Source organism: Choristoneura fumiferana, chromosome Z, assembly GCF_025370935.1.
Source record: "Choristoneura fumiferana chromosome Z, NRCan_CFum_1, whole genome shotgun sequence".
NCBI lineage: Eukaryota > Metazoa > Arthropoda > Insecta > Lepidoptera > Tortricidae > Choristoneura > Choristoneura fumiferana.
The window spans coordinates 3,587,067-3,600,695 of NC_133472.1; the positions used below are offsets into that span (position 1 = coordinate 3,587,067).

General features: G+C 37.8%; 1 protein-coding gene across 2 annotated transcripts in view; it reads left to right on the forward strand.

The window, feature by feature from the left end:
- The window catches only part of LOC141434282 (uncharacterized), a 57,206-nt gene that overhangs the window by 18,400 nt on the left and 25,177 nt on the right, over window positions 1–13,629 (forward strand). For both annotated transcript variants that reach the window (XM_074096711.1, XM_074096772.1), the window contains exon 2: window positions 3,125–3,580. In XM_074096711.1, coding sequence (XP_073952812.1) covers window positions 3,461–3,580 — 120 coding nt within the window. In that variant the 5' untranslated portion in view covers window positions 3,125–3,460. The remainder of the gene's footprint in view (window positions 1–3,124; window positions 3,581–13,629) is intronic.

A 13,629-nucleotide genomic window follows, 5' to 3' on the forward strand; every position in this document is an offset into this window, starting at 1 on the left:
TCTCTCTCAAGGCGAACTCGGTTGTGAGTCATGGCAAGGTTGCACGAGTTTTTTTTTAATTCTTATTATTCTGTCGGTTATATCTATGGATTGCTCACCGTCTATGGAGGCTCTGTTCGCCACGCAACGAAATCAGTGACGTTAGCCGTAAGTTGTTCAGAGATAGAAAAAAAAAAGAATCCGAATGTAACAGATTTAAATAGATCGAAAGTATACTCGCAATATAGCTAGCATTATTCAACTATAAGGTAAATATCAAAATAGCACGTAACCGGAGTTACTTGCTTTTTTAGGGTCCGGAGCCAAAATGGCAAAACGGTACCGTTATAGTTTCGCCATGTCTGTCTGTCCGTCCGCGGCTTTGATCAGGGACTATCAATGCTAGAAAGCTGTAATTTTGCACGGATATATATGTAATCTATGCCGACAAAATGGTACAATAAAAAAATAAAATTTTTTTTTACTTTACCTCACATAGACGTAAAGTGGGGGTGATTTTTTTGTTCTCATCCAACCCTATAGTGTGGGGTATCGTTGGATAGGTTTTTTAAAACCATTAGGGGTTTGCTAAGACGATTTTTCGATTCATTGATTTTTTGTTTGTTTGTTTATACTCTTTATTGTACAAAAATGTTACACAAAAAATAAATTTTCAACTTTAAAGTGCAAATTTTCATTAAAATGCAGCGCCCCCCCCCCCTTTAAAATCTAAACCGGTGGGTGGAAAAATTTGAAAAAATTCAGGATGGTAGTAAGTATATCAAACTTTCAAGGAAAACTATAACGGCTAAGTTTGCTTGAGAATTATTAGTAGTTTTACTCTTAAATAGCAGTCTTAGGTATAAAATATACCTAAACTTGGAAGATTCCGTATAAAATACGAAATCCTTAGAAAAATATTATTTGATTTTTTTGTAATGGCTACGGAACCCTATTTTGGGCGTGTCCGACACGCTCTTGGCCTGTTTTTAATACTGACCCAAAACGATAAACGTTAAAATGTGAATTTTAGTTCCTCATTGTTTAATGACAGCATCAATAAGTTTTATTGACTAAAAGCTAGATTTATTTTCGTAATTCCGGAAGGAATTAAGTTGATTGCTTTTGGTTTTATTAGTTTAATTTTGGATACTGATTTCATTAAGAAATACTTGGGTTTAATTTCTTACACGCTGACTAAAAATAAGTGGTAGTATATTCTGTTATAGGTTTGGGTATTGTCTTACATTGACATTTAATGACAATGAAATGAGGGTTTTCACAGAGGCGAAATATCGCTAGATGGCGTTAGTATCGTGAGTTCCGTTTGACGTTTGCTCGTGATTGGTTAAATAACTGAATGAGTCACAACATTAAGTTGTAGTAAAATTACAGCATGTTTTCTATATTTCATTTTTCCTTTACACTACTTCCTTTTATGTTAGCATGTTTAATAGTCTGTCATTTCCCTGTTAAAAAAAAATGTCACTCGTCCGTGTGCCGTCCATAACATATGTTATTTGTTTTAGGTCTCCTATCTGTTCCTTCCCCAAAATCAAAATTGCTAAAAACAGCAAGAGTGAAAGCCATTAAAAAAAAAAACTAAATGAGTCAATCGCAAGCAAACGTCAAACGTCAAACGGACCTCTCGACACTAACGCCATCTAGCGATATTTCGCCTCTGTGAAAACCCTCATTGACACTAGGTTATTTGGTAATATAATGATAAGAATCATTGAATTTGCAATCTGCATGCGGCCTGAATACTAGTAATCCAGCAAATAAGCCGAATTACTATCTATTTACATAGGTATATCCTAAACTTTTAATGTACAAAACAAAAAGACTAAAACAAATTATTTAAAGCAGTCCCCTTACAAAGGTACCTAGGTACAACCTAATGCTACGTACGCACTATGCGGTTAGCCGCGTGGTTTTAGCGTGCCTTCCCTCTTCAAAATATCGCTTGTGAAAGAGACGGCGCGCTCAAACCGCACGTTTAGCCGCATAGTGCGTATGTAGCCTAAGATGCTAGCAGCGTTCCCTCTGAATAGCAAAGCCCTAGCTAAGCTAACTCTCTGTCTGAGGACGCTGCTGCCAGCTCTGCGGTTCCCTCTGACGTCTAATGCATCTAATGCAAGAAAAGGTTCCACATAGTTACTGCGGAATGCAAGTGGCGGCAAACATACCTATAAAATGTACACTTCTAGAAACATCAAAGGCAAACAAACATGGACTACTACTGTAGAGCGTTTGAATTTTAAAAGCTAGAGATTAGAGATTACTCACGAACAGATGGATTAAAATTTTCCTGGCCCCAATTTCACAATGTTTTTTTGCAAGAACATTGATCTACTTCGAGATTTCAAAACCAAGGATTGAACAATTAAGATACTTAATGGCCTAGATTTTATGATAAACAGATGCATTTAAAGTGATACGTGATGTCTCAACGGATAGGATAGTGTAGTTTAACCAAGCGTTCTTGATTGTTTATCGGTTTAAATACGAAAGATTAAACTTCACTCAGTCAACAGAAATACTGCTTAGCAGAGACTTTTCCGCTCAGCAGGGCTACTACGAAATTCTAAAAGCGAAGTTTGTATCGTACCGTCCCTCTCACTCCCGTATTAAATAATATAAGTGGCGGCGACGCGTACGATACGAACTCGATTTTCGAATTTCATAGTAGCCCGGCAGATTGTCTTCGGTTGTATGTTGATGTTGCCACACAGGCCCATTGCGGATTGGGAATGTGATACACACCATTAAGTTTCTTCGCCGGTGTGTGCAAGTTTCTAATGAATAAATATGTTTTTCTTCGTAAATCTCATTGTAAACTTCAAATGTAATTTCGTACAAATTCCGAAAAACTCAGCGGTTCAAGCCTGGGGTCGAACCCACGACCCTCTGCTTGATAGGCCAAACCACTAGGCTACCACGGCTAATCTTCACCTTAAATAATTCAGCGGCTATATAACCTGATGCTTATGTTATTCGTTGATTATAATTTATAACGTCAAGGTTTCACTCTTCCGAGATAGAATAGTGGCTTTAGCGAAATTATATTTGCTGTCAATTCTAATAAAGGAGCTCAACTGGCTTTAAAATTGAACTACTCTTTCAATTCCGTTTTTATTCGCAGGCTGACCATCGGAAATCACGCGCCGCTTCGGAAGCAACCTTCGCCTGACATTGACACACAAGACGCTGTCACTTACGCAAACGCCTGAAAGCGCCACCTGTTAGCAGAAACATACACTTCTGTGGCCGTCAGATACCGCCACAAAGGGTGGCAACGCAATCTGCCACGCCACACGAGACACATATAGCTCAAGAGTTAAACTTTGAAAGACGCCACCCGAGACTTAAACACGTCTCTAGTTCCAGAGTTTAACATTGAAAGACGCCTGTTGCTGGCTGTTCGGATGAGTTGAGGTGATGAGTCGGCCACGTCACACGGAGTCTGACGTCACTTAAGATGAAGTTCTCGACGGGTTCCAGTTCGAGCAGTTTGGCGAGCGACTCGCTCTCGAGGAAGTCCACGCTATGCATTTATACGGAGATAGATGCGCCCGCGCCGCCTCCGCCTTGCGAGAGGGTGAGTTTCAATTTAGTTTTCATACTAATTTTAGAGCGACATTTATTTACACATGTTCGATACACAGAAAAAAATACATTATAAGGAAACAATACAAAACCAACATCGCATCGCAAAATGAGACACTCAGCACAATGTTACGGCAAGCTTCAACGCTGTTTTTCAATTTTAGCAGAATATAAATCAGTGACAGGTTATCAGTAGGTACCCAATCTGCAAGGTAACATGTGCCATTCCAATAAGTTACCCTGGTTCATATACTAGGCACAGCCTGTCCCGTAGAAAACCATAGATATTTTCTGAAAAAGTTATAGTGCTATCTCATCCGACACGGAAATTCGAAAAGTTAAAGTGATCCTATATGGGTTCTGTTCTGTTTAAACTTGAAACGCCGTCAACGCATCTGTAACTTGACTTACATCATGAATGTCATAAGCGGCGGTGCGGTGATTGCTTTCCATCAGTTAAACCGCTCGTTTGCCTCTATCCCATAAAAAAAATCAAATGCAAACTTGTTTGTTATTGTTACCCTCGTAAGTAGCAAGATACAAGACAATTAAGTATTACAAGCTCTGTGTTTATCATGACCTACTTCCCATGAGTAGAAATTCATACGCCGTGTCCATTGCTTAGTGAGGCCCCTATTCTAAGTCTAGGCGACATAATGGCGTGCAAACAAAAACTTGCCCATTGCACAAAACTGTTGGCTGTAAGCTGTAACACGTATGAATGCCATCGTCGTGCTTTACAAATAAACTTTGAAAACATGACTGTAATACTCTCACAGTTAATGTAAGTTTTTAAGTATGTGATCTGTAAGTTGAGTTGAAATGCCAAAGTTTTACAAATTCTCATGGGCTCCAAAAATTGCATCGTGGTCTTCATTTAGGTTGCAAAAATAACATATGCCAAAATTGAGGTCTCTTAAGTTGTTAAAGTTTTGAGTCTTTATATAGGTAGGTATAATATCCGTCCGTGGGAACAAAATCGAAATTAATACTAACGTATGGTGTCATTTCGTGCTCTGTGTCTAGAATAAGACAGAACCATCTCTTCCCGTGAGTGTCATAGAAGGCGACTAAAGAACTTATTCTTAGACAGGGCAGCAGCGTTCTCTTTTACCCACTACGAACTCTGGTCTCCAGCTTTGCAATGTGGAAATGGAAAGCAAGGGGAAACAATTTTACCTTCATTTTCCGAAGAAAGTTGTTATGAAGGTTCACTACTTATCATCCAACGACTACGGCCAGTCAAGGGAGCGATTTAATGAGATGTCTAGAGATTAAGCTGGCTTGCTAGATTTCATACAAATCCTTTCATCCGTTTTAGTGTAAAACACAAACTTTCGCATTTGGGTAACCAACTTTTCAGTGTAAGTAAGTTATTCTTTCCCGTAACTCAGGAGACATCCATCAGTGATAGGTACACTTTATTAGAAAAATGTTATTAGCATGCTTAGGAGATTAAACATGAAGGAATTGCCTTAAAACTGTCACAACTCCTAACTTTTAATGGATTTGTATGTACTCGTACCTACCCCACAAAATCATACTTTTAATAAGTTAAAGGAGACGTTTCCACGGCAACAAAGCTACACTAAAAATTTGTTTCCCATTTACAACATTAGAAACATATAATCAATGCAGACTCAATGCGTAATGTTTACATTTACACATTCGTCCTTCCGACGCGAAGCCGCGCGAATGTGTCACACCCTAAGCAGTGGAGGGCAAAGGCCGCAGTCATTTTTAAGCGCAGACGCAGATACAAGTTCGCTTTCACTCTCGGACCCGGACACGAGTATTGTTTCGACTAATACGATATTGAATTGAAAGTTAATGTGCGATATATACTCGTTAGGATGCTCTGTGGGAACTAATTATCGGGTCTGCGACCTCTGCAATGTATATAACACTTTATTCCTGTTGATCCTGCCTAAATCTTACTAGTATGATGAACTAGCCTTTATGTGTCTTAACTAGCGTTAAATTTTCAAAATTCCCGTGCTATATCCAAAGATTTCAACATGGTTTCCAGTAGCATACAAACAGCCATGCCAAATTTAGCTCTCTAAAGTAAGGTAGCTTTCGGGATCAACACCATTTGATAACCGTCAATTAAACTGCCTGGCTGGGAATACACGTGCCTAAAGCTTGCACGCTTGTGTCATATTTGTATGAAGATTAACGTACGTACGCCAGCTACTCATGCCCGGAGCTTGCACACTTTTATGCCTATAGCTGGCGTACGTCCGCAACTACGAGTACTCGTACACATATGTGTACGGGCCTTAATAACAATGCGAGCGAAGCCGCGGCTGATGTAAATGCGAAATATGGAATTGATCCTCAGCTCTTTCGACACGTATTTTTAACCGATAAAAAATCTAAACAAAGCACATTCGGAATACATCTGTGTGCTAATGAGTTGCGCGGTCCACTTTAGCAAGCCCGTCGTCACTCCAAGGTCTCGTGAGCCACGTCTTCCTGCACTTTCACGATTGTGCCGTGTGGCTTGTACTACCGACATCTATCGTAATAGACATGCAACTAGTATTTACAAGTTTTTTTTAATGTACGGGTCAAATCTTGCTACTGAATTTCGACCCACTTGCAGTGGTCGGATTGGCTTAAAATTTTGCATGCTTATGTAATCTGGAGTTATGTGGCAGTGACATTCTGGTAGTCCGGCCAGGATCATCTCCACAGGACGAAACTCCTCAATTGTTTGTGGAATTGATTTCGTACGGATATGTAGTTTAGATGACAATTTATTTATTTATTAAATGAAATTGAACAGTATAACAGTAAAAAAAGGACAGTCAGCAAAAAGTCTTGTATTAAAAATGTCATTTTTAACAAAAACTTTTTTACACAAACACAAATATGACCCAAGAGGTTGGTTTTAATGCTGTTTGACGCGTTTTTAAAACGCGCAACTCGCGTGCGTATCGCGTTTGTATCAATTGTATCGATACAAACCCGCGTCGACGTCGCGTTGTATGTAGCCCGTTACCTTATTTCCCCAATCGCAGAGATGAATTGGCGGCCATTCATCCAAGGCTGGTCATTCGGTTCGATCATCAATATACCCAAAAGTTCGACCGTGACATAATTTGTGTACAAATTCGAGTCATGACGCATTTATTTCGACCTTGCCTTGAGGCATAGCTTAAGGAATCGAGCCATACTGAAGTTTTCCGGTATTCCACTGTATAAAAACCGTTTCTGCTAAATAAATAGGATAACATTATTATCGTTACTAATCTTTAATTTTCTGAGTGAACTTTATGAACATTATTTGATGGTCATTTTCTTGACGAATTAATTTAATATACGAGATTTTTTTAAATAGTGAGGAATGCTTGATTTAACTAAAGTTCATTTTAGTGACTGCATCAACGACTTGATGTGATCAAACTGTAGGTATTTATACAGTAAAACTTCTAGAGATGAAACGCATATAATAATCAGTATTATGAAAAGTAAAGTTTCAAAGTAATTTTTTGAAAAAATCGAGTTTTTTGCTGACTACTTTTTATTGATAGCACTGATCATTCAAACTACGGTATCTTTCAAGTCAATCTGATCAGTAGAAGTGGTTGAAGTTCATACGGGTTCGACAAGTTTGTGACTATTTTGAGGTTCAACACCAGCACTTTCGTATTTAAAATATTAATGCAGATAATCTAATGTGCCCGGATCGCTTTCGCCGATCGGCGTGGCGGGCCCATTGTCGCGGGTTAATGAACTTGGCGAAATGATACGAAAGTGGCCTAATGATTTCATCTCGACATAATCGATACTGTCATTGCTTTGGGACTTTAGACGTTTACTATGAACGAGATACTTGCTTTTCGCCGAAAATATTCTTCCCAGTTGATAAATTTCCAAACTCTTTCATACGGACAAACGATGTTTCTGAAGCTGTTAACTATTCAGGATATATTTCAGGACTATTCGGTAGGACGTAGGTTAGATTAATTTTATAACATACCTTAATACTTACAGTTTCAAAGAAACATTATTCGTCCATATGAAACAGTCAGGAAAAATATTTTCGCCTCCCCGAAGTGTACGAGTACCAACTCATCTGGCAGATTCTTGTTTGCCCGAAACTCACTTAGCATAACTGTATCGCATAAACCTTTTTTTAGCAGAATAATTACTACGCATAAAATGTACTTGGCATAACAGTCATTTCGCATAATGAATCCATCGCACTATTTTCCCAAGAAAAACTTCACTCACAAATGAATTGCTAACAGAAAAATACTTAAGTTAGGTTAGAACTGTCTGTGACCTCATAAAAAGAAAGGGCTGGTACCAACAAAGTAGGTTATAGTTAGGCTAGAAATGCGACCAAACAGAGTTTATACCCTAATCACATCACACAAGTTGTTAGGCCAAACGATGTTGTACACTTATACGAGAATGAGTTTCGACGATATTTACTCGTATATGTCGTACGCGGAGGGATGTGTGGAAGATACTCCACCGACAAGAGTATAACTCTTAAGTTGAAGAAGATGTCGTACGCAGATATATAGCGTAAATTTTGCTTAGGAGAGGCACTGCTTACACTAAATATTTATTGACCCTAGAGGGCCGCGAAATATTTTGATTTGTGAAGGGTTTGCGTATTTAGTTATTTTAGTTCCCCAAGACACAGGTGGGCGGCGGAATTTTCGACGTTTTCATGACAGTTCGGTACAATACCCGTTAAGTTTTCGAGTGTTATAAATAGTTATAATGTAACTAACTTGTTTTGGTTTATACAATAAAAAGTATCGCAGGCTTTGGAGGTTGAATGACCCACCAGAGATTTCACAGTACAATGGATTTTTAAAAACTAATTATCTTAAAGCAGCTTTCGTACCCGTGCCGTTCCGCTTGTTCATCAGACTGTGCGTTTACGCTCTTTTTATTTTATTCCACAGTAATCCGATATATTCTGTGATTTGCGGTCGAGGCCCACCTTATTGCTTCAGCAGTAAGGCTCAGTTTGAAAGCCAGAGGTACGAAGGATTGGGGCTTTCTATGGGAGGATATGTAGGGCTGAGCAAGGTACGGTATCTATTCTGTGGTACGGTATGCTACGTTGACGACATGGTAGAGATGGTATAGTCGCTCAAGTATTTAGCATTATACGCGGTGTTACTAAAATACCCGTAAAGCGCAAAGGCGGTTAAATGGTCCATTATAATTATTATAAAGAAAATCATTTACTACTGGAGCATCCAGTCACCACGTAAATAGCCGTAAATCATGGATCCAAATTGGCGACGTTGTCAAAGCGTCGCCAAGCTAGTGACTGACAATACATTAGGGGGCATCCATTAATTACGTGAGGCGTTATTAAGACTTATTTACATTAAACATATTTATTTTGAAAAAGCTCACATGAGATTAGGGGAGAGGGAGGGGGTCGAGGAAAATCTGACGACACGACATCTCACCATGGGGAGAGAGGGCGACAAAATCGCCAAATTTGCCTCGCGTATTGAATAGATGCCCCCTTACTATATGAATTTTTTGGAAGACGTCGCCATGACATCCCGTTGAGGCAGGGCTCTTAGGGTTCCGTACCCGAAGAGTCCGGTATTCCACCTGTCAGAAACTCTTATCGCCATATCGAAAATACAAACTGAGACATGGATGCACAGAAAAACCAGAAAAAGAGACCAGCGCTGGGAATCGAACCCAGGTCCTCAGCAATCCGTGCTGCGTGCTATAACCCCTACACCACCGCTGGACAGGAATCTAGACACGAATTACCATGCCAAACATTCTTATTGCCATGTTCAAACCGCTTTTATCTGACGGTTATACTGGATTTATTTCGCGCCAGTTTTATTCGATACGGCTATCGATCAATAGATAATGTTTATCTTATCGTTCATTCATTAGATAACTTTATTAAATTAACCTTATCTCCTTGTCGATTTTCTCTGGAAATTTCGTTTTGGCCATACCGATTGACACTTGGAAGGGACTGATGGACCGTCAAAATAATGGATCAACGAATGTCTTTTATCCTACTAATATTATACATGCGAAAGTTTGTATGTTTGTGTATATGGGCATTTCTCCACTAATTGGAAAATCGTTGTCCTTGGCCTTTTTTGGAAAAACGTGTTGAGATAAATGGCAAAGAAAAATTTTTCTGTACTTATTTAAAAACAACCGTATTTTTAATCTTGTCTAATATTATACAAAAAAAAAACTACCTATTTAATTACAATTTTTCAAACACCCCAAAAACAGTCCCCAGACAAGTCCCAAACCCAAAATTTAATAAATATCAGGTAATATTAGCCATGTGTTATAATTTAGCAAGATTTCTCTATTGAACCTAAAAAGATGATTACACCATTAATGATAATAAAGTAGTATTTCAATTAATATGCATGTCATTTTAATAATATTTTTAATCAAAAATTGTCCCAAGAGTTCAAAAACAGTACCTACCCTGTTGCCTGATTATGATTAATATAAAAATAATTGATAATATTGACATTTGTGCATACATTTATTTATATAGGTCTACACAACACTGTAGTTATGGTGCAAAACCATTTTTACTGTTCAATTCATCATAGTTTGAAGAGAAAGTTGGCAGGGGACTGTTCAAATTTTCCAATTAGTGGAGAAATACCCATATATTTGTTACTGCGTCACGCTAGAACGGATAGACGGATTTGGATGTAATTTGATATGTAGATAGCTGGACGTGAGGAATAACACTTGAGCTATTTTTTATCCCGATATTCACATTACGCCTACAAAGCTGCGGGTAAATTCTAGTAGATAAGTAACAAAACTTTATTTTTCTCTTCTCTGGCTCTAACAGTAAGCCTATACTACATTTATTTTAACGTTTTAAACTTAACTGTAAAATTTGCACACGTTTTTCAATGAAACAAAGATACTATTTAAAATTGTGTTAACTTCTGTAATAAAAACATAATAAATGTAATGACTTTTTTATAGTTATCTGTCGTTTGACTTGCTTAGTAACAAAACGCGTAATACTATATTTAAACGCGTAATACTATGTTTGTATTAAAAAAAAGGTCTCGTCTTTAATTACAATCTACATAAGACCACAGAATAACTAATAGTACTTGACACAGATTCAAAATGTCTAGTTTTCCACAGTGGTTTTTTTAGTACAGGGTCTAATCTGATTGGCCAAAGTAACACAAAAACTAGTCAAGTGTGAGTCGGACTACCGCAGAACGTTCCGTGCATATCAATAAGTAAGTCAAAACCTACGATATTTATTTTATTACGATATATGTAAACAGCTGTATCTACACAAAATAATCAATTAGCAAAGCTTTATTTTTAAGCAAAGTTGGGTCATTTTATGTGCGTTCATTGAGTTCCTCCTTAATTTTTTAGTTTATTGTTAACGGTACCTAACAGAAATACAAATGTCACTGTCTATATACAAAGTGTCTCTACCCTCTGGACAAAGATGACTAGAACGTGTTTAGGGTATTCCTAACCCAGTACAAAGCTTCATACCAAACAAACACAGTATTAACGAAGAAATTACTGACTTACGATTTAAAATGATGATTGATGGTGTAATGTTTTATTGAATAAATAAATAATATTTCGGAACAGCCTTTATGTAATTTTAAGGAATTCCTGCTGCTGCTAGTTCTGATCTGTGTCGCCAGGAGACCGCATTTATGCCGACGCGGGACTTTTTCGCTCACACGTACATGATGATGATGATGTGATCCTGTTATCCCTCACTAGGGACATAGGGCTCGTAGAAGAGTTTTCCATTTGGCTCGATCTTGCGCGGCTTCTTCCAGCTCTTCCCACACGTACATAATTTTATATTATTCAATACTTTATTTTATGTTTTGTGGTTCTAGTATTTTTGTAATTTTTATGTGTATCATGTGTGTCGAAAAAAGTTTTTTCATTCATTCACTGATGGTTTCCGCGTGCACTACTCACATATGACATATAATCTAACCTATCAACCAAAAAGTTGGAAAACCCCCCGACTTTGTCACTACAAAGTTCAATATCCCGAAAACGGTTGAACCGATTTTAATGAAACATATCTAAAACCATCGCTAGAAAACCTGATTTCAAATAATTTAGACCGCATTCAAATCGGTCCACCCGTCCAAGAGCTACGGTGCCACAGACAGACACACAGGCTTATAGTATAAACTTATAACACACCCCTCTTTTTGCGTCGGGGGTTAAAAATAGATTCATTTTGTGCAGAAGTTACATCTCCGACTGTACTTATAGGCTTCCGGTAGCATTTACATTTAATAGCTGATTTATCTCCTTATTCCTTGGGATAATTATCTTAAACGATAATATCACGCAGCATGCGGGTATCTTACCCGGTGGTTATTTTAATGAGCGCAAGCGCACCCGGCCCTAACGAAGTGCAAAATTCAAACTTCGTATCTTGCCGTCCCGCTCACGCTTATGTGACTTAATACGCGAGTGAGAGGGACGGTACGATACGAACATCGATTTTCGAATTTCATAGTAGCCCCCAGTTTTTATTTATACCGAAGAAGTACAAGTTTCATTTGTGCAGTTTCTTAGAATATCCCATTGTTCAATTTTTCCCAGCTGCATAACTCCGTTTTCCAACAGTTTCCTTTTCTTAGGAGCTCTTGATTAAGGAATGATTGTGGCAATGCTTTATTTACAAACTGTGTTTTTAGGGTTCCGCACCCAAAAGTACTAAGACTTCGCTGTCCGTCCGTCCGTCATGAACCGTGATAGTTAGACAGTTGAAATTTTCACAGATTATGTATAACTTTGGCCGCTATAACAACAAATACTAAAAACAGAATAAAATAAATATTAAAGGGGTGCTCCCATACAACAAACGTGAGTTTTTGCTTAATGTCTGATTAATGTTGTATATTGCACGGAACCCTTCGTGCGCGAGTCCGACTCGCACTTGGCCGGTTTTTGAGGTTTCCGTTCCGGAAAACAATAGAAATAATCTAAGTTGATTACAACTTTAAAAAGTTGAAAATACCCTGACATTATCATTTCAAAGTTCAATATCTAAAAAACTTCTGAACCGATTTGAATGGAACTTAGCTAAGAACCTACTCTATTAAACTAGCTTTAGTTTAAAAACAGCATCGAAAACAGTCCATCCGTTCCAGAGGTACGATGCCACAGACAGACAGACAAGTTTTTGCGTCCGAGTATTAAAAAGTATTGTTTTTAATAACAATGCTATGAAGTAAATAGTAAATTGTACAACAAGAGCATAAAACGAGCCATTTTACCCGAGGCGTTCATATAGCCACCCGAGCCGGCGAAAGTGGATAGACACATCGAAGGGAAAATGGGTTAAATGGGTTTAATGCACTCTTCTTTTCATTTCGATTGAGAGGAAATTAAATAGCAACATTGGAAACACACAACAACAATTGTTCACTTGCTGGGTACCGTTTATTTTTCATGCATTACTGTTTAATTATAGTGTTTTAGTTATTGATTGATTGATTTCAATTGATTTTTATTTTTATATAAATTAAAAATGATTTAAAAAATACATTTAAACTTTTTTGTTTTTGGCTGTTGACACCTGATTACCTTGATCTTAGACGAAGATTTTACTTTATGCATAAAAAGTCATTTTATTTCGCCTAGATCCAGCATAAACACGAACTTTACGTGCGCGCGTCCACCTAGCGCTTGGCCGGTTTTATGTCCCAGTGTACATTGAAAAAGATACTTTGAATGGTTGTAGTTTTGATGACTTTTCCGTACGATGACATTATTGAGAATTGCTGATGGTATATTAAGATGGTGTTTGGTTATTTGGGTAAGCATTTTGTATTATCGTATTGATTATCATTTGCGTAGTAAATATTGTGCCGTGGCGAATTCTTTGTTCTTTGCGAATTATCTTGCTGTGCGATGGAATTGTTTTAAACGATAAGCTACTATTAAAAATAACTTGTGGAGAATTTATCTTTAATTGATTTGGTCATTGTTTTGTAGGGGGTTTATTTAGAGGATTAGTGGGCCAAT